The sequence below is a fragment of the Chanos chanos genome, chromosome 1 (assembly GCF_902362185.1).
Source record: "Chanos chanos chromosome 1, fChaCha1.1, whole genome shotgun sequence".
NCBI lineage: Eukaryota > Metazoa > Chordata > Actinopteri > Gonorynchiformes > Chanidae > Chanos > Chanos chanos.
Genome location: NC_044495.1, coordinates 1,350,293 through 1,372,144, shown reverse-complemented (window position 1 = coordinate 1,372,144; position 21,852 = coordinate 1,350,293). Strand labels below are relative to the sequence as shown.

The following is a 21,852-nucleotide window of genomic DNA, read 5'->3' as shown; positions in this document are numbered from 1 at the left end:
GGAGAGCCGGCCAGCTCTCCCCTCCCTGCCTCTGACAGACAATGCTCTGTGTCTCTCTTCCTTCGGTCTGCTCTCATCGACAGAGTCCTGTGGCTTGACCCTCGGGGGAGACCGCTTGCCCCCCCGCCTCCTCAGCGCTGTAGTAGTGTAGGTGACTCGATCTGTTATTCCCGCTCTGATTTCCCTCTCCACGCTGTCTCTGGCTCAGTGTGCTCTTTGTAATCCATCCATTGTTCGCAGAGCCGGGCTCTCCCGGTTGGGCTGGCCCTGCTGAGGCCAGAGACTCTCCAAAGACTCAGCATTAGGGTCTGGCTTTATCTCTACTGACATACACTCCACATACATTATATTCCTCTCTCTACTGCTCTAGTAGAGAAGAGTCTGATGTGTCTAGGCTGTCATATGACTGCTTAAAACATATGGCCGGTAGTTGTTACATCACCATCCCCTTTGTTCATGCCCCAATTTATTTTCAGCTGTAACTGCCCACGTGGTCGGCACCTATTGCACACCTGTCTGACCAAGGAGGGGTCTCCTCTCTCTGTGGTCCTCCTCAAGATTTCTCCCATTTTCCCATTTCCCTCTTGGGTTTTTGGGGAGTTTTTTCTTGCCCGCCATGAGGATTAAGTCAGGGGGTGCCGTCATATTTTGATTTGACTGCTGTGGCCTGTAAAGCCCCTTGAGACTGTAAACAGTGATATTGGGCTCTAAATAAACTTGAACTTGAACTTGAACTTGTTCTATGTGGCTGGAATTCTGGAATATCAACGGCCATATTGGCCAACAAAAAGAAAAGTCTAACATAAACTCTGCTTCACACACACATTAGACTCTTCTCTTCCATGTCCTATGTTGAGGAGGATGACAAAGTGTGAAGACCAGTATAGATTATTTGTGATGAGTTTATAGTGATAAAATGACCTCTGGGTTAGTGCCCTGTGCGTCGAGTTGTAGCGGAAAATGAAGCATTGTTTGTAGTTTTTGATGAAAAGATTGGTTAGCGTGTTCTGATTGTAACATTTTCTGAATAAGCCCTTTGTTTTTGGAAGTTTTTTTTTGTCTGGCTCAGTCTGAAGAGTCAGTCATCACGTCTGTCTGTAAGCACAAAGCATTTCCCTTTGAGCACTGCCTCGTCTGACACGGGCACATTCTCCTCACACCACAACCTCTCAGTCATCGCCAAACTTAGACGAAGAAAACAGGAAAAGAGGCTAAAACATAGGCTGCGTTTGAGCCTTTTTAGGCCGTCCTGCACTCTGCATGTCTGTCCGTCACATGACTCGTCTGCTCTTCCCTCGAACCCTTACTGACACTTTGTGCGCTGACCCAGGACGAGAGTGGGATGGGGTCTTTGTGCAGGTTCTTCACGCATGTGCGCGCACGCACACACACACACATACATGTGATATGTTGGCTTTCATCGACAGGAAAGATGAAGATCTGGCAAAAAGATGAATGCATGATTTCTTCTCCAGAAACGGGTGATAACCCATTGCTCTGACTGTGACCTTTGGCCTTCGGGCCTTTAGATCATACCCACAACTTAGTGTTTAAACTGTGGTCACTCGTCCTGGATGAGTTTGTTCTAGCAGCATAAACTAGAATTTGGGTGTGTGTTTGTATGTGTATGTTGGCAGCGTGTTTTATTTAATGAGACCTTCACAGCAAACATGGCTTCACAAAAATCTGCTTATATCACTGCATTGATGTCACTGTGCTGAAGTGTGATTCAAACACTCAGACTGTGTGTGTGTGTGTGTGTGTGTGTGTGTGTGTGTGTGTGTGTGTGTGTGTGAGAGTGTGCAAGCATGTGAGTGTGTGTGTGTGCGTGATTGTGAGTGTGTGTGTGTGTGTGTCTGTGAGGGAGTGTGTGTGTGTGTGTGTGTGTGGTGAAATCTGGGTCTCAGGGTTTATTATTAGTGTGGTGCTGTTCCCTGACGGTTCAGCTTCACTCTTCATAAATAGTTCTGTAAGTAGGACTGCACACATTGCTTCATAGGAATAGCTCTTGGTCCAGCGGTTTGGAAGGGAGATTTGTAATATATAACATTTATTATTTTGTCTGGGATTATAACCCATCATTCTGCATCAGAAACAGTGGTGAGTGAGGGAGCTGTGTGTGTGAGTCACGGCACGCTCAGTCAGAAGGATCGTTTTCATCATATCCATGAGGCCCTCTGCATATTCACAAAGCCCTGTTTGTAATGACCAGTGCCCAGCGGGGCTGTAACAATACCGGAAACTCACGGTACGATAATACCACGATAAAACGTCCACGAAATGATATGTATCGCGATATTAAAAAACAAACAAAAATTATGATTTGGAAAAAATGTCCCTTATTGAATAATAAATCAGCATTTTTTTATATGTTCAAAATTTGTTTTTCCTTGTAACTGAAAGGACTTCTGCTTTAGCCGATAAAGCAACTTTCATCCACAGATATTGCACGCACACATTTTTGTTTTTAATGTAAACGTGATAATTGCCAGTGACAACCTGTGATGGCCAGTGATGAAAGCAAGGCTGTCGTGATGCACTGTACATTCTGATAGCTGGCTAATTCAGACGTTGATTTAGCTCTGCCGAACATAACGCTTGGTAAATCCGTTAGCAACAGGGTGTTTACAAATGACAGCAGTTCCACCCCACTTAACAGCAAAAGCAGCTTCCTCTTCCAGCGAACTCTGACCTGTCAAATAAAGCTCTTTAATTGGCCAGCCTGGATGTGACGGGCACGCTGCCTTTGTGCTGTGTGTTCCTCTTTTTTTTTTTTCTTTTTTTTCCTTTATCTTCTTGCCCCTGCTGAAGTGTCTTAATCAGTACACTACAATTTTCAACAAGGAGAAATAGTAGAACTCAGATATACTAGTGAAATAACAATGTAGTATCTTGGTAGATATCGTCACAGTCCCACGACGATATCGAGACATATTGTGAAATTGGATATAATCGCTCCATCCGTAGTGCCCAGTGTTCAGGTCTCTGTGCCAGATTAGAGCCTGCCCGCGTACAGGCCCTGCTGAGTGACGCCAGGATTCTGTCCAGCGTCACTCTGTTCCTCAGATGGGTCCTTCAGTTTGAAACGTGATGAACACAATGTGTCACTTTGCTCTTTGACCCTCAGAGCTGTTTGGATACAGTATCCGTATTTTGCCCAGTTGAGATATTTCACTTGGTTATTAATTTCATGTTTGATCTCAGTGCAGGTATCACATTACCTCTGTGTCTTTACTGTGCCTTTCAGGTTTCTCAGACTACAGACGGGATGGATGCAGACCTGTGGAAAGATGGCCTGTTCAAATCCAAGGTGACCCGGTACCTCTGCTTCACCAGGGTTTTCTCCAAAGAAAACGTAAGTGGCCCTCTCTGGAATTTTTCTTTTTTATGGAATTTTCCGCTGTAGCGGTTTGTTGAAGAGACGGATAAGATTGTGCGGGCTGTGTTTTATACTTCTGACACCCCCTGGAAGAGGCTGATCTCTAGTTTCCTTTCTCAGCAAAATCAGATTGTCCATCGTTGTCTCCTCCAATCACTTCATGTTGTTGTGTCTACAAACCTCGTGTTTATTCAGAAAGTATTGTTTATACTGGCTGAAATGGACCAGAAAATCAGGATTCCTGTGCCAAAGTGTTTCTCATGGTTGGAGTGTGTGTGTGTGTGTGTGTGTGTGTGTGTGTGTGTGTGTGTGTGTATGCATTAAGGAACCATGTTGTGTGGTGTGATTACCAGTGCTCCGTCTGTGTGAGTGGAAAGAATTTGGTCTGTGGGATTCTGAACATTTCCAGCTGAACATTTTTAGGGGACTGACATCACCTCGTGATCTACTGAGAATAACCCCCCCCACTAACCCCACTCTGAAATTTCCTTCATTTGGATGGTTTTGGCTCAGCACGTTTTTGAAGAAAACACCCGTTCTGGTGTATCTGTCTCTCCCTCTTTCCCTGCAGGTTCTGGTGTATCTGTCTCTCCCTCTTTCCCTGCAGGTTCTGGTGTATCTGTCTCTCCCTCTTTCCCTGCAGGTTCTGGTGTGTCTGTCTCTCCCTCTTTCCCTGCAGGTTCTGGTGTATCTGTCTCTCCCTCTTTCCCTGCAGGTTCTGGTGTATCTGTCTCTCCCTCTTTCCCTGCACGTTCTGGTGTATCTGTCTCTCCCTCTTTCCCTGCACGTTCTGGTGTGTCTGTCTCTCCCTCTTTCCCTGCAGGTTCTGGTGTGTCTGTCTCTCCCTCTTTCCCTGCAGGTTCTGGTGTGTCTGTCTCTCCCTCTTTCCCTGCAGGTTCTGGTGTGTCTGTCTCTCCCTCTTTCCCTGCAGGTTCTGGTGTGTCTGTCTCTCCCTCTTTCCCTCGTTTTTTACTGGGTCTGTTGGTTAAGTAAGGCACACAGGGCTGTCTGTACTGGGTCTGTTGGTTAAGTAAGGCACACAGGGCTGTCTGTGCTGTGTCTGTTGGTTAAGTAAAGCACACAGGGCTGTCTGTGCTGTGTCTGTTGGTTAAGTAAAGCACACAGGGCTGTCTGTACTGGGTCTGTTAGTTAATTAAGGCACACAGGGCTGTCTGTGCTGTGTCTGTTGGTTAAGTAAAGCACACAGGGCTGTCTGTGCTGTGTCTGTTGGTTAAGTAAGGCACACAGGGCTGTCTGTGCTGGGTCTGTGGGTTAAGTAAAGCACACAGGGCTGTCTGTGCTGTGTCTGTTGGTTAAGTAAGGCACACAGGGCTGTGCTGGGTCTGTTAGTTAAGTAAGGCACACAGGGCTGTCTGTGTCTGTTAGTTAAGTAAGGTGCACAGGGCTGTCTGTGCTGTGTCTGTTGGTTAAGTAAGGCACACAGGGCTGTGCTGTGTCTGTTAGTTAAGTAAGGCACACAGGGCTGTGCTGTGTCTGTTAGTTAAGTAAGGTGCACAGGGCTGTCTGTGCTGTGTCTGTTAGTTAAGTAAAGCGCACAGGGCTGTCTGTGCTGTGTCTGTTGGTTAAGTAAGGCACACAGGGCTGTCTGTGCTGTGTCTGTTGGTTAAGTAAAGCACACAGGGCTGTGCTGTGTCTGTTGGTTAAGTAAGGCACACAGGGCTGTCTGTGCTGTGTCTGTTGGTTAAGTAAGGCACACAGGGCTGTCTGTGCTGTGTCTGTTGGTTAAGTAAGGCACACAGGGCTGTCTGTAATGGGTCTGTTGGTTAAGTAAAGCACACAGGGCTGTCTGTACTGGGTCTGTTAGTTAAGTAAGGCACACAGGGCTGTCTGTACTGGGTCTGTTAGTTAAGTAAAGCACACAGGGCTGTCTGTGCTGTGTCTGTTGGTTAAGTAAGGCACACAGGGCTGTCTGTGCTGTGTCTGTTGGTTAAGTAAGGCACACAGGGCTGTCTGTGCTGGGTCTGTTGGTTAAGTAAGGCACACAGGGCTGTGCTGTGTCTGTTGGTTAAGTAAAGCACACAGGGCTGTCTGTGCTGTGTCTGTTGGTTAAGTAAGGCACACAGGGCTGTCTGTGCTGTGTCTGTTGGTTAAGTAAGGCACACAGGGCTGTGCTGTGTCTGTTGGTTAAGTAAAGCACACAGGGCTGTCTGTGCTGTGTCTGTTGGTTAAGTAAGGCACACAGGGCTGTGCTGTGTCTGTTGGTTAAGTAAAGCACATAGGGCTGTGCTGTTTTTGGGAGGTAGAGATGAGCGACCAGTGTGCTTTTCCAGATCCAGACGAGACCTGACAGTCCCATAAGCAGAAGGGGCTGAGTTTGCCAGTCCTCTGTCAGAGCCAATAGTCTTTGACTCAGATGCAGCCACTGTAGGATCATCTGTTTGTGATATATTTTTCCCAGTCATGCAGTTGCTTCTCCGGCAGTAAAAGTGATCTGACAGCTGGAGTGATCAGGCCTGGTCAGGCTAAAGGAGCAGAGGGACTTAAGCCTCATTAACCTTAAAACACCTGCCCTCTGCAGCCCATCAGTCACACTCTCTGAGACCCCAGGTAAAAACACGGCTTAGTCTGCAGACACAAGACTGAGGTAATACCTTTACTGCAACTGGTTTCTTATTGGATAAACCTGGAATGCACAGCCGTGGTTTACCAGTGTTGTGTGGAAGCTGCCAAAAAAAAAAAGAAACAGTTGTAATGGTTCTGCAGCTACAGAAAAAACCCTGAGTTTGTTGGGAATAGCCCTGATCAAAGACAGAGAGGCTCAGAGGTAGAGGAATTGTGTGGACTGCAGTTGGACTGTGGTCTGTGGATGACAGAGGCACAGTAAAAGGCCCTGCAGAGGTTCTCCTTGTGAGAGCTGCGCTCGTTCTAGCTCAGCTACAGTCTCCATGAGATGTCTCCCAACCATTCATTTCCCCAGATCACCCTCTCAGTGGCTTTGACTGGCCGCCCTCACTCTCGTGTGTGTGTGGAGTTAAGATGTCCATACATGAGTTAAAGTCTGTGCTGTGTGTGCACCATTACTTGGACTGAGCAGAAGGAAGTGGTTTGTGGTGGGAACAGTCATTTCTGTGGTATTTAAGCAATGTGTTGTGTGACTGCTGTTCCTCATTGTGTGTGTGTGTGTGTGTCTTTACAGAGTCATTTGGGAAACGTATTGGTTGACATGAAGTTGATTGACATCAAAGACACCCTACCCGTGGGCTTCATTCCCATCCAGGAGACGGTAGACACACGTAAGCTCCTCCTCTCTCCTCCTGTACCTCACCTTTTCAAACTGCACCCTGGGTTTTGGGGACTAAAGTACCGAAGCGGCTTATAGTTGCCATAGTAACCACTGGGTATTGTACTCTCAGGCCCTGAGAGTCAGTGGTCCTGATGCAGGCTATGATGTAGGGCTGTGAAGGTGAGTAAGGATGCTGATGCTTGCTAACAGAGCTCTCTGTGGGCCAGTGTTCAGTGAACCAGTGTCTCTGTGTTTTTCCTGTGGGACTGTGAGCACTAAGCAGTCTGCTAGTACATGTTAATGAAATGGGCTCAGGTTCAGCACTCACATTTCTCAGCCTGAGATTTAATCAATTATCAGTGCAGTACTGTAGTCCTAAACTGCCTTTCATATGCCCCAGTTGACCTGCTGTTCCCTCTCTCCCTCTCTCTCTCTGCCCATCCCCCTCTCTCTGTCTTCTCCTCTCGTCCCCCACCAACATCCCCCTTTTTCTTTCTCTCCTCTACCCCCCATCTCTCTCTCTCTCTCTCTCTCTCTCTCTCTCTGTTTCTCTGTCCAGAGGAGCCAGCGTTCAGGAAGAGGAGGTTGTGTATTAAGTTTATCCCTCGGGACTCCACAGAGGCTGCCATCTGTGACATCCGTATCCTGGGCAGGTCCAAACAGGCCCCGCCCCAGTATACCTTCATAGGGTCAGTCTGCCTGCCTAACTCCACCCATCACTGTCACCACACACACTGCACACACATGCACAGAGCCACTGTTCACTGTCACTACACACTGCACACACACACACACACACATGCACAGAGCCACTGTTCACTGTCACTACACACTACACACTGCACACAGCCACTGTTCACTGTCACCGCACACACACACACACACATGCACAGAGCCACTGTTCACTGTCACTACATACTACACACACAGACACACACACATGTACAGAGCCACTGTCACCACACACACACACACACACACACAGCCACTGTTCACTGTCACTACACACTGCACACGCACACACACACACACACACACACAGCCTCTGTTCACTGTCACTACACACTACACACACACACACACACACACACATGTACAGAGCCACTGTTCACTGTCACTACACACTACACACACACACACACACACACACACACACACACACAGCCTCTGTTCACTGTCACTACACACTGCACACGCACACATGTACAGAGCCACTGTTCACTGTCGCTACACACACACACACACACAGCCACTGTTCACTGTCACTACACACTGCACACACTACACACACACACACACACACACACACAGCCACTGTTCACTGTCACTACACACTGCACACGCACACACACACATGTACAGAGCCACTGTTCACTGTCACCACACACACACACACACACAGCCACTGTTCACTGTCAACACACACTGCTCACACTACACACACACACACACACACACACACACACAGCCACTGTTCACTGTCAACACACACACACACACACACACCCGCACAGAGCCACTGTTCACTGTCACTACACACTGCTCACACACTACACATACACACACACACACACACACACACACACACACAGCCACTGTTCACTGTCAACACACACACACACACGCACACAGCCACTGTTCACTGTCATTACACACTGCTCACACACTACACATACACACACACACACACACACACACACAGCCACTGTTCACTGTCAACACACACACACACACCCACACTGCAACTGTTCACTGTCTGCGCGCGCACACACACACACACACACACATACACACACACACACACACACACATACACAGCTTCACTCTCACTACACATTCTACTTCCTGTTCTGCTGCCTGTTTCCTACTGTGTGTGTGATTTGTGTTGTTCTTCAGATCACACAGAACCGCTGAAAACATGTAATTAGAACCAGAAAACATTAGTGAAAAAGCAGTAATGCCACACAGCTGTAGCAATGAGTGGCGTGTCTCAGTATATGGTTTTATTAGAAAATGCTGATGTGATAGCGTTTAGACTGGGAATGATCATTGTGAGATGCATTCCACTGCAGCTCCGTGGTGTGCTCAGGTTAACCTAACCAAAACCAAATGAATTGCACTTCGAATGTGATGGAAAACTGCCTGTCCACAGGGTGGAAGTGACACTTTTTTTCCCCCTCCCACAGAGAGCTGAACAGCATGGGGATCTGGTACCGCATGGGTAAAGTGCCACGAGCCCAGGACTCTTGCCCCATCCAGAACAGCACCACCCCCGGCAGCACCACTGTCCAGACAGTCAGCACCAACTCCACACCGGCTCCAGTATTGCCCAAGTGTGTTCACGCTCTCACACACACACACACACACACACACACGCACACACACACACCTGCACACACACACGCACGCACACTCACACACACAGAGGTGTGTGCTCAAGCGTGTATATGTGTGTGTGTGTGTGTGTGTGTAGGTGTGTGTTTAGTGGAATGAAGGGGCTGTATTGTTCAGACAGGCTAAAGAATAATGAAGAAGTGTGAGTGGTGTGTATTGTCTCCAGTCACAGCTGCAGAAAACAAAGAGAGAAATCAGAGAGAGAAAGACAGACAGAGGAGGTGGATGAAGACAGACAGACAGACAGACAGATGGCGAGGGGGTGGGGGGTTAGGAGGAGACAGACAGATGAAGAGACAGACAGACAGACAGAGTTGGATGGGAGGGACAGACAGACACAAAGATAGAGACAGGGAGAGGGGGAAAACTTTGGGCGTGTGCTGGGTCAGAAGTTGGCGGGTTTGGGGGAATTCCTCAGATAATGGCCCAGACATATGAGAAAACCGTCTGATGTCTTTCTCCCAGTCTCAGAGCAAAGGGCCTCTTACTGACAGAGCTGTGTGCATGTGTGTGTTTTAAATGAGGACTTTTGACCTCACAAATGAAGTGAGTTTGTGTTGCTGGCATTCCAAAGCAAGTGCTCCTCTGACATCTGGTCTGAATTCACTTTTCCAGATCTCTCCAGCTCTGTGCTGCTAGCTTTCTTGTTACTGTTCGTTTAAGAGACCGATTTACCCAGGGTTTTTTTTTTATACATGAATCTTAAACTAAAAGGATGACGCTATTCTGGATCAGAGAGGTCATGTGACCCAGACAGGAAGTGTGTTTGGCAGTGGGAGCTGAGAGAGGCGGGAGAGCTGCTCAGACTCCAGCTGCTTCCTCTACATGTGTCCACATTCTTCTCCCTGTGACGTACCCACCCCCACCCCAAACATGAACCTGTGGCTCTGGGCCAGCAGGTCCAGCCCACCCTCCTTTAACCCGGAGTGGACCTGTGATGCAGTCATTTACCCGTATGGGGCTCTTCGGTAGCAGTCTCCTTAACCGCACACACTCCGTTGACCTTTAGACTAGTGGGCTGTTTTTCACGCTTGAATTCTCCCTGGCAGTCGTGAATGCGTGCATGGCCAGGAGACAGCTGACAGGTGTGTAGTGCATCAGTATCAGTTCTAATATTGGCCATTTCTGCCACACACTTCCTCTTTCACATCTGTGCTCAGAGTGTGTGTCCTTTGACCTCACTGATACAGCCTTGCACTGAAGACCGCAGGGTCATGATCTCTGGGCCTTTCATATACGGCTGCTCCATCAGTGTGTGTGTGTGTGTGTGTGTGTGTGTGTGTGTGTGTGTTACACAGAGGTTTTACAGGAGTTTTACACGGTCTGTGTGAGGCAGTTTTAGGCTGTCAGACACTGTGTGAAGTTGGACTGCCCAGTGCTCATTCTGTATTCCCAGTTAACATACTGATCATAATCCCAGTGGCAGTGCAGACTCGTCAGTGCTGTTGCCATTAGTGACGTCATAAACTTATCCCATGTCTCATACAGTGCGCTACGTGCTCCATCACTACTGTCCAGTGAAGTGTCTTCCCCTTTCCCTCTTTAAGCGGAAGTCCCGGCCTTCTGCTTCAGGCAGTTCTGTTCTGTTCTGTTCTGTTCTGTTCTGTTCTGTTCTGTTTGTAATTTGTGCTCCTGGAGGAAAAATCACAGTCAGGCTCCATGGCATCTGTGTTACATTTGGGGCTGATAATCTGAAGTCAGATTGTTTGATATGGTGAGAGGCATACACAGCTTGTTGGCTGTGTTTTTCTTTTCCTTGACGCTTGTCAGCTCCTTTTCCCTGGGGAGAACATTTATCTGTTCTTTGATAAAATTAAAAAAAAAAAGGTTTATCCATTCTGATTAGACAGGTAAAGATTAGCGTGGGAATGTGATATTTATAAGGCAGACATGAGGGGCCCTGGGGTTGGTTTTCTCTCAGCTCTGTTCTGTATATAGAGTCTGACTCTCAGCCTCATTATCACATTGCTGTGTTTTAGGACTGTATTTTCTCACAGAGACACACATAGACCCGAGTCAGGGAAACATCCCAGTGTTCAGTGAGACTCTGACAGTGTTCAGGCAGACTGTGGCACCTCACTCATCAGCGGCGTAGACCTTTACCGTGCAGATGTACTGTCTCTGGACTGTGGGCAGTGAGACAGCCCCCCCATGCCAAACACATTAACACATATAACAGTAATAATAATACCAAACACATATAACAATAACAATAATACCAGTATTACCTTGCTCTAGAGATCAGCGTGGTTTATTTTTAAAAATATGGTTTACAGGTATTCTGGACGATATGTTTACCACATATGTTTTTCCTTCATTCACTGAACCTGTTCATTCTGTTGTCTTTTTTATTTATTTCCTCTGACAGACATATATCCATGACCCTCCCGGCCAGTTTCAGAAAGAGTACCACCAGACCCGACTACGAGCACCAGAACTCCAACCTCTATGCCATCTCAGGTACCGACCCAAACTCCGCACCACGCCAGTCAGACCAGTACGAACCGACGCAGTCAGGCCAGTAGGGTCAAACCAGTAAGACCAGACCAAGGCAGACTGGGATATAGTGTTATGTCCCAATAGAACAGAATCTCACAGTCCTTTTGATGTGTGTCCAGACTAACAGCAGAGCCACACGGCAGGTCAGAGTCAGTAGACAAACCTTCACTGTCAAAACCTCACACATTTATCCTTCACTGTCAAAACCTCACACATTTATCCTTCACTGTCAAAACCTCACACATTTATCCTTCACTGTCAACCTCACACATTTATCCTTCACTGTCAAAACCTCACACATTTATCCTTCACTGTCAAAACCTCACACATTTATCCTTCACTGTCAACCTCACACATTTATCCTTCACTGTCAAAACCTCACACATTTATCCTTCACTGTCAAAACCTCACACATTTATCCTTCACTGTCAAAACCTCACACATTTATCCTTCACTGTCAGTCTCACACATTTATCCTTCACTGTCAAAACCTCACACATTTATCCTTCACTGTCAAAACCTCACACATTTATCCTTCACTGTCAAAACCTCACACATTTATCCTTCACTGTCAACCTCACACATTTTTCCTTCACTGTCAAAACCTCACACATGTATCCTTCACTGTTAAAACCTCACACATGTATCCTTCACTGTTAAAACCTCACACATGTATCCTTCACTGTCAGTCTCACACATGTATCCTTCACTGTCAAAACCTCACACATTTATCCTTCACTGTCAAAACCTCACACATTTATCCTTCACTGTCAACCTCACACATGTATCCTTCACTGTCAGTCTCACACATTTATCCTTCACTGTCAACCTCACACATTTATCCTTCACTGTTAAAATCTCACACATGTATCCTTCACTGTTAAAACCTCACACATGTATCCTTCACTGTCAGTCTCACACATGTATCCTTCACTGTCAAAACCTCACACATGTAACCTTCACTGTCAGTCTCACACATGTATCCTTCACTGTCAAAACCTCACACATGTAACCTTCACTGTCAGTCTCACACATGTATCCTGGTGTTTGGGTCTCGAACATAAAACCTGTGTGTCACTGATGTCCATGTCTCCTCTCCATCCCCAGCACTGCTGAACAGGGTCAGGTCCAGATGGTGTCTGATGAGTCAGAACAGCCCTCCTCCTCTCACTCATTTCTCTCTCTCTCTCTCTCTCTTTTATTCTTTCTTTCTTCTTCTCTCACTCTCTCCATCCCACGTCATTTTCACAGTTTGAATTCTCTAGAGCTGTGCCTCTCAGTAGTGGCTGTGTAAAGTCAGTTTTATTACAGGCTCTGTTCATCACAACACCGACGCACATTTAGTATATATATATGTGTGTGTGTGTGTGTATTTATATATATATCTGTCCATATTTAAATGTGTGTGTATATCTGTACATATATAAATGTGTTAATGACCTGGTGGTGTTTTTGTCTGTGTGTTTCTACAGCTATGGATGGAGTCCCTTTCATGATCTCTGAGAAATTTGCCTGTGCCTCCAGCGATGTGAGTCTGTCTGTAATTAATACTGAGAGAGAGAGAGAGACAGCACAGCCATGCAGAGAGAGAGAGAGAGAGAGACAGCACAGCCATGCAGAGAGAGAGAGAGAGAGACAGAACAGCCATGCAGAGAGAGAGAGAGAGAGACAGCACAGCCATGCAGAGAGAGAGAGAGAGAGAGAGACAGCACAGCCATGCAGGGCGAGAGAGAGAGAGAGACAGCACAGCCATGCAGAGAGAGAGAGAGAGAGAGAACAGCCATGCAGAGAGAGAGAGAGATGGGAATAGAGAGAGGGGGACAGTGCTCATGTCAGTGATAAAATCTGGGGGATGGGGAGGGATTTCTGATTGGATTTACTCACATCTCAGTGCAGACTCAGTTACAGGAGAGAAAGAGAAGTGATAGAGAAAGGCCAGAGTGAGGAGGGAGGGAGAACGAGAGAGAGAGAGACAGGAGTGGGGAGGGAGGGAGAACGAGAGAGAGAGAGACAGGAGTGGGGAGGGAGGGAGAACGAGAGAGAGAGAGACAGGAGTGGGGAGGGAGGGAGAACGAGAGAGAGAGAGACAGGAGTGGGGAGGGAGGGAGAATGAGAGAGAGAGACAGGAGTGGGGAGTTAGGGAGAATGAGAGAGAGAGAGACGTCAGCTGTGGTCCTAACGCTGGTGTTTGTCTCCTCTGTAGCTCCAGCAGGTGGATCTGATGGGCATAAGGATTAAAACACTGGCAGAAATCGAGAAAGAGGTGAGCGTGTTTCCTCTGACTCATCGTTACCCAGCATGCCTTACGCTATAGATCCCTCCCGGTGCTCTCTGGGAATGAAACCAAACCCAGACACGTCGTCCCAGCGCTGTGGGAACGACACGGACACACACATCTGACCTCTGACCTCTGCCACACAGCAGAGCACTGAGGGAGAGCAGACTTTCAGATACCTCTGTCCTGCGTCTGGGCGTGGGCTAAATCAGAGATGGTTGTTTGAAACTTGTTGGGAGATTTTCCAGCACTCCTATAGACAGTACTACAGCACTCCTATAGACAGTACTACAGCACTCCTATAGACAGTACTACAGCACTCCTATAGACAGTACTACAGCACTCCCATAGACAGTACTACAGCACTCCCATAGACAGTACTACAGCACTCCCATAGACAGTACTACAGCACTCCCATAGACAGTACTACAGCACTCCCATAGACAGTACTACAGCACTCCTATAGACAGTACTACAGCACTCCTATAGACAGTACTACAGCACTCCTATAGACAGTACTACAGCACTCCCATAGACAGTACTACAGCACTCCCATAGACAGTACTACAGCACTCCCATAGACAGTACTACAGTACTCCTATAGACAGTACTACAGCACTCCCATAGACAGTACTACAGCACTCCTATAGACAGTACTACAGCACTCCCATAGACAGTACTACAGTACTCCTATAGACAGTACTACAGCACTCCCATAGACAGTACTACAGCACTCCCATAGACAGTACTACAGCACTCCTATAGACAGTACTACAGCACTCCCATAGACAGTACTACAGCACTCCCATAGACAGTACTACAGCACTCCCATAGACAGTACTACAGCACTCCTATAGACAGTACTACAGCACTCCTATAGACAGTACTACAGCACTCCCATAGACAGTACTACAGCACTCCCATAGACAGTACTACAGCACTCCTATAGACAGTACTACAGCACTCCCATAGACAGTACTACAGCACTCCTATAGACAGTACTACAGCACTCCCATAGACAGTACTACAGCACTCCTATAGACAGTACTACAGCACTCCTATAGACAGTACTACAGCACTCCCATAGACAGTACTACAGCACTCCCATAGACAGTACTACAGCACTCCCATAGACAGTACTACAGCACTCCCATAGACAGTACTACAGCACTCCCATAGACAGTACTACAGCACTCCCATAGACAGTACTACAGCACTCCTATAGACAGTACTACAGCACTCCTATAGACAGTACTACAGCACTCCCATAGACAGTACTACAGCACTCCTATAGACAGTACTACAGCACTCCCATAGACAGTACTACAGCACTCCTATAGACAGTACTACAACACTCCCATAGACAGTACTACAGCACTCCTATAGACAGTACTACAGCACTCCTATAGACAGTACTACAGCACTCCTATAGACAGTACTACAGCACTCCCATAGACAGTACTACAGCACTCCCATAGACAGTACTACACAGTACTACAGCACTCCCATAGACAGTACTACAGCACTCCCATAGACAGTACTACAGCACTCCTATAGACAGTACTACAACACTCCTATAGACAGTACTACAGCACTCCTATAGACAGTACTACAACACTCCTATAGACAGTACTACAGCACTCCTATAGACAGTACTACAACACTCCTATAGACAGTACTACAGCACTCCTATAGACAGTACTACAGCACTCCTATAGACAGTACTACAGCACTCCTATAGACAGTACTACAACACTCCTATAGACAGTACTACAGCACTCCTATAGACAGTACTACAGCACTCCTATAGACAGTACTACAACACTCCTATAGACAGTACTACAGCACTCCTATAGACAGTACTACAGCACTCCCATAGACAGTACTACAGCACTCCTATAGACAGTACTACAGCACTCCCATAGACAGTACTACAGCACTCCTATAGACAGTACTACAGCACTCCTATAGACAGTACTACAGCACTCCCATAGACAGTACTACAGCACTCCTATAGACAGTACTACACAGTACTACAGCACTCCCATAGACAGTACTACAGCACTCCTATAGACAGTACTACACAGTACTACAGCACTCCCATAGACAGTACTACAGCACTCCCATAGACAGTACTACAGCACTCCCATAGACAGTACTACAGCACTCCCATAGACAGTACTACAGCACTCCCATAGACAGTACTACAGCACTCCTATAGACAGTACTACAGCACTCCCATAGACAGTACTACAGCACTCCCATAGACAGTACTACAGCACTCCCATAGACAGTACTACAGCACTCCCATAGACAGTACTACAGCACTCCCATAGACAGTACTACAGCACTCCCATAGGCAGTACTACAGCACTCCTATAGACAGTACTACAGCACTCCCATAGACAGTACTACAGCACTCCCATAGACAGTACTACAGCACTCCTATAGACAGTACTACAGCACTCCTATAGACAGTACTACAGCACTCCTATAGACAGTACTACAGCACTCCCATAGACAGTACTACAGCACTCCCATAGACAGTACTACAGCACTCCTATAGACAGTACTACAGCACTCCCATAGACAGTACTACAGCACTCCCATAGACAGTACTACAGCACTCCCATAGACAGTATTACAGCACTCCCATAGACAGTACTACAGCACTCCCATAGACAGTACTACAGCACTCCCATAGACAGTACTACAGCACTCCTATAGACAGTACTACAGCACTCCCATAGACAGTACTACAGCACTCCTATAGACAGTACTACAGCACTCCCATAGACAGTACTACAGCACTCCCATAGACAGTACTACAGCACTCCCATAGACAGTACTACAGCACTCCTATAGACAGTACTACAGCACTCCTATAGACAGTACTACAGCACTCCTATAGACAGTACTACAGCACTCCCATAGACAGTACTACAGCACTCCCATAGACAGTACTACAGCACTCCCATAGACAGTACTACAGCACTCCTATAGACAGTACTACAGCACTCCCATAGACAGTACTACAGCACTCCTATAGACAGTACTACAGCACTCCCATAGACAGTACTACAGCACTCCCATAGACAGTACTACAGCACTCCCATAGACAGTACTACAGCACTCCCATAGACAGTACTACAGCACTCCTATAGACAGTACTACAGCACTCCCATAGACAGTACTACAGCACTCCCATAGACAGTACTACAGCACTCCTATAGACAGTACTACAGCACTCCTATAGACAGTACTACAGCACTCCCATAGACAGTACTACAGCACTCCCATAGACAGTACTACAGCACTCCCATAGACAGTACTACAGCACTCCCATAGACAGTACTACAGCACTCCCATAGACAGTACTACAGCACTCCCATAGACAGTACTACAGCACTCCTATAGACAGTACTACAGCACTCCCATAGACAGTACTACAGCACTCCCATAGACAGTACTACAGCACTCCTATAGACAGTACTACAGCACTCCCATAGACAGTACTACAGCACTCCCATAGACAGTACTACAGCACTCCCATAGACAGTACTACAGCACTCCCATAGACAGTACTACAGCACTCCCATAGACAGTACTACAGCACTCCTATAGACAGCACTACAGTACTAGACAGTACTACAGTACTACAGCACTCCCATAGACAGTACTACAGCACTCCTATAGACAGTACTACAGCACTCCCATAGACAGTACTACAGCACTCCCATAGACAGTACTACAGCACTCCTATAGACAGTACTACAGCACTCCTATAGACAGTACTACAGCACTCCTATAGACAGTACTACAGCACTCCTATAGACAGTACTACAGCACTCCCATAGACAGTACTACAGCACTCCCATAGACAGTACTACAGCACTCCCATAGACAGTACTACAGCACTCCTATAGACAGTACTACAGCACTCCCATAGACAGTACTACAGCACTCCCATAGACAGTACTACAGCACTCCCATAGACAGTACTACAGCACTCCCATAGACAGTACTACAGCACTCCTATAGACAGTACTACAGCACTCCCATAGACAGTACTACAGCACTCCCATAGACAGTACTACAGCACTCCCATAGACAGTACTACAGCACTCCTATAGACAGCACTACAGTACTAGACAGTACTACAGTACTACAGCACTCCCATAGACAGTACTACAGCACTCCTATAGACAGTACTACAGCACTCCCATAGACAGTACTACAGCACTCCCATAGACAGTACTACAGCACTCCTATAGACAGTACTACAGCACTCCTATAGACAGTACTACAGCACTCCTATAGACAGTACTACAGCACTCCTATAGACAGTACTACAGCACTCCTATAGACAGTACTACAGCACTCCCATAGACAGTACTACAGCACTCCCATAGACAGTACTACAGCACTCCTATAGACAGTACTACAGCACTCCTATAGACAGTACTACAGCACTCCCATAGACAGTACTACAGCACTCCCATAGACAGTACTACAGCACTCCCATAGACAGTACTACAGCACTCCTATAGACAGTACTACAGCACTCCCATAGACAGTACTACAGCACTCCCATAGACAGTTCTACAGCACTCCTATAGACAGTACTACAGCACTCCTATAGACAGTACTACAGCACTCCCGTAGACAGTACTACAGCACTCCCGTAGACAGTACTACAGCACTCCCGTAGACAGTACTACAGCACTCCCGTAGACAGTACTACAGCACTCCTATAGACAGTACTACAGTACTATAGACAGTACTACAGCACTCCCGTAGACAGTACTACAGCACTCCCATAGACAGTACTACAGCACTCCCATAGACAGTACTACAGCACTCCTATAGACAGCACTACAGTACTAGACAGTACTACAGTACTACAGCACTCCCATAGACAGTACTACAGCACTCCTATAGACAGCACTACAGTACTAGACAGTACTACAGCACTCCCATAGACAGTACTACAGCACTCCCATAGACAGCACTACAGTACTAGACAGTACTACAGTACTACAGCACTCCCATAGACAGTACTACAGCACTCCCATAGACAGTACTACAACCCTCCCATAGACAGTACTACAACCCTCCCATAGACAGTACTACAGCACTCCCATAGACAGTACTACAGCACTCCCATAGACAGTACTACAGCACTCCTATAGACAGCACTACAGTACTAGACAGTACTACAGTACTACAGCACTCCCATAGACAGTACTACAGCACTCCTATAGACAGCACTACAGTACTAGACAGTACTACAGTACTACAGCACTCCCATAGACAGTACTACAGCACTCCCATAGACAGCACTACAGTACTAGACAGTACTACAGTACTACAGCACTCCCATAGACAGTACTACAGCACTCCCATAGACAGTACTACAACCCTCCCATAGACAGTACTACAGCACTCCCATAGACAGTACTACAACCCTCCCATAGACAGTACTACAGCACTCCCATAGACAGTACTACAGCACTCCCATAGACAGTACTACAGCACTCCTATAGACAGTATCCCTGTGTGTCTGTCAGTCGCATGTTTACAGCAACACGTTCAATTAGGGGTGTGCGACATTGACCAAAAATGATATTTTCTGGGATTTTGTCGATAACGATAAGTAGACGATACTTTGCATCCTTTCAAAAATGTGTCTGTAAAAGTTTTATATTGTACCAGCTCGCTCTTGTTGATAGGATATTAATTGTTGCTTACTGATGATATTAATGGAAACAACATATTAAAGGAAAACAGGTCTTATTTATTTACTTAAAACTGAAACATTCAAGAAAAAACAATACAGAAAAATTGAAATCACCAGTGCAGGTATTACTGAGATCAAACAGGTCAAGTATGAGTAAACCATCTCAAAGTGACCAACAGGATTTACCCTGGAAAAAGAGAAACAAAAACTATTATAACGAGAGCATTTTAAACAGACGCGTCCCCTTCATTTCCCACATAGTTTGCAGAATGCCGTCTTTTGAGCGACATTCGTCTTTTCAAAGCCAAACCACCTCCATGCAGTGAGGATGATCCTCGTCTGACAATTAAATCTAACGGTGTAGATTGTGAGGCTGGTGGGGTCTGTGTTTTGTCTCCTGCTGATGTTTGTTCACTCATCTTTAACTTCAGTCATGCAGTTTTAGGCAGCTGTGCTAGCTTAACCTGTGGTGCGCTGACTGTGTACACCTATACCAGCACACGGCACACGCACTCTCACCGCGCACGCACTCTCACCGCGCACGCACTCTCACCGCACACGCACTCACACGGCACACGCACTCTCACCGCACACGCACTCTCACTGCACACGCACAGTAGTCTGTCCTGCCAGGCTACATGACACAGTGAATGCATGCACTCTCACTGCACACGCACAGTAGTCTGTCCTACCAGGCTACATGACACAGTGAATGCATGCACTCTCACCACACACACACAGTAGTCTGTCCTACCAGGCTACATGACACAGTGAATGCATGCACTCTCACAGTAGTCTGTCCTACCAGGCTACATGACACAGTGAATGCATGCACTCTCACAGTAGTCTGTCCTACCAGGCTACATGACACAGTGAATGCATGCACTCTCAAGGCATGTTTTTTTGCAAAATGAGTAACATACTCGATAATGTCAACTCGCACATCGTAAGACAACAATTAAGATATTATTGTAAACGATATATATCGCACACCCGTGTTGACTTATGAATTAAACATTAACTGTTGAGTGAAGGACAGAATGTATCAGAGCTTCTCCAGAAAAACCCTGCTCCTCTCAGCTCTTCTGACTGGTCTCATGAATGATTTGATGTCGATTGACTGTGATGTGTTTAAGGGCTGGAGCGTATTGAACAGTGACAGCGAAATCTCTACATTAGATTAGGATTTCTGCTCAAATCGTCATTAGTCCACTAGAGGGCGGTCTACACCACGTTTCTTCCTGGTGCATTGTGACAAGCAGTAGTGCAGATTTGCAAGGCAGTTTTGGTTGAGATTGACCTCATAAAAGATCTTTTATTTGATTACTGTCACCTGTATCATTCTGCTGACGCTTTAAGTAAGTTCACTGCTCACCATTTCTCATGGCTTCATTTTCGGGTTAAATTTTGAATTTAATGATCGCCTGGGAGTTGGCAGCTTAACGGTGACATCACCAATCATCAGTGCATTCACCCCTATACAGCATTTAAGCTCTTATTCACCGTGGCCTTGGAATTGCATTTTGAATTAAATTGCTTTATATTCAAACCTCTCATTTATGAGCTCATTAGAAAAGAAACAGTCTGTGTTCGAGTCCAGTTATCCACTTTAAACTGCATGATCTGGTTTAGCCACTAGAGGGCAGGCTGTCTCTATTCACACTGTTGAACTGCCAGTGATTCTCTCTCTCTCTCTCTCAGTATGACTACAGCTTCCGTACAGAGCACAGCGCTGCAGCCCGACTGCCCCCCAGCCCAACCCGGACGTCTCTGGGATCCGAGGCCTGAGTAGAGAATGCTGTCTGAGAGAGAGGGAGAGAGAGAGAGAGAGAGAGAGGATGTACTACTGAGAGACAACAAAGACAAACTGAAAAAACAAAGGATGCTTCCTCCTCCATCTTTCCTGATCCTTCTCACCTGAACAATGATCTCCTTTTCCACCTTCTCCTCATTCAGAACAACGATCTCCTTTTCCACCTTCTCCTCATTCAGAACAACAATCTCCTTTTCCACTTCCTGCTCCTGCAAAACAACCTACTCCTTCACACAACTAAGAAGAACAAAACAAAAAAATTCGTTTTGAAAGACAGTGTGGGTGTAAAAGAAACATTCAGTTTTTCACATTCACTTCAACAAACTGATATCGTGAGAAAACGTCTTTTATCTGTGATGTCCCATGTTTATTTTCATGCTGCTGACTGGTACAGGAGGATGTGGGTCATTAGGGATGTCACAAACCCTACGCTCCAGTGTTCCCAGTAAAACCACTACCTATCAAAGGGATGACGCAATGTTTGACCATGCCGAGAGCCAGGACGGGC

The 21,852-nt window shown here is 46.6% G+C and overlaps 1 protein-coding gene across 1 annotated transcript in view; it reads left to right on the top strand.

Moving 5' to 3' along the window:
* The window catches only part of mvb12ba (multivesicular body subunit 12Ba), a 30,106-nt gene extending 8,254 nt beyond the window's left edge, over positions 1–21,852 (top strand). Inside the window, exons 3-10 of the mRNA XM_030775667.1 lie at positions 3,248–3,355; positions 6,537–6,633; positions 7,183–7,312; positions 8,810–8,956; positions 11,386–11,477; positions 12,989–13,044; positions 13,720–13,779; positions 21,233–21,852. Coding sequence (XP_030631527.1) covers positions 3,248–3,355; positions 6,537–6,633; positions 7,183–7,312; positions 8,810–8,956; positions 11,386–11,477; positions 12,989–13,044; positions 13,720–13,779; positions 21,233–21,319 — 777 coding nt within the window. The 3' untranslated portion in view covers positions 21,320–21,852. The remainder of the gene's footprint in view (positions 1–3,247; positions 3,356–6,536; positions 6,634–7,182; positions 7,313–8,809; positions 8,957–11,385; positions 11,478–12,988; positions 13,045–13,719; positions 13,780–21,232) is intronic.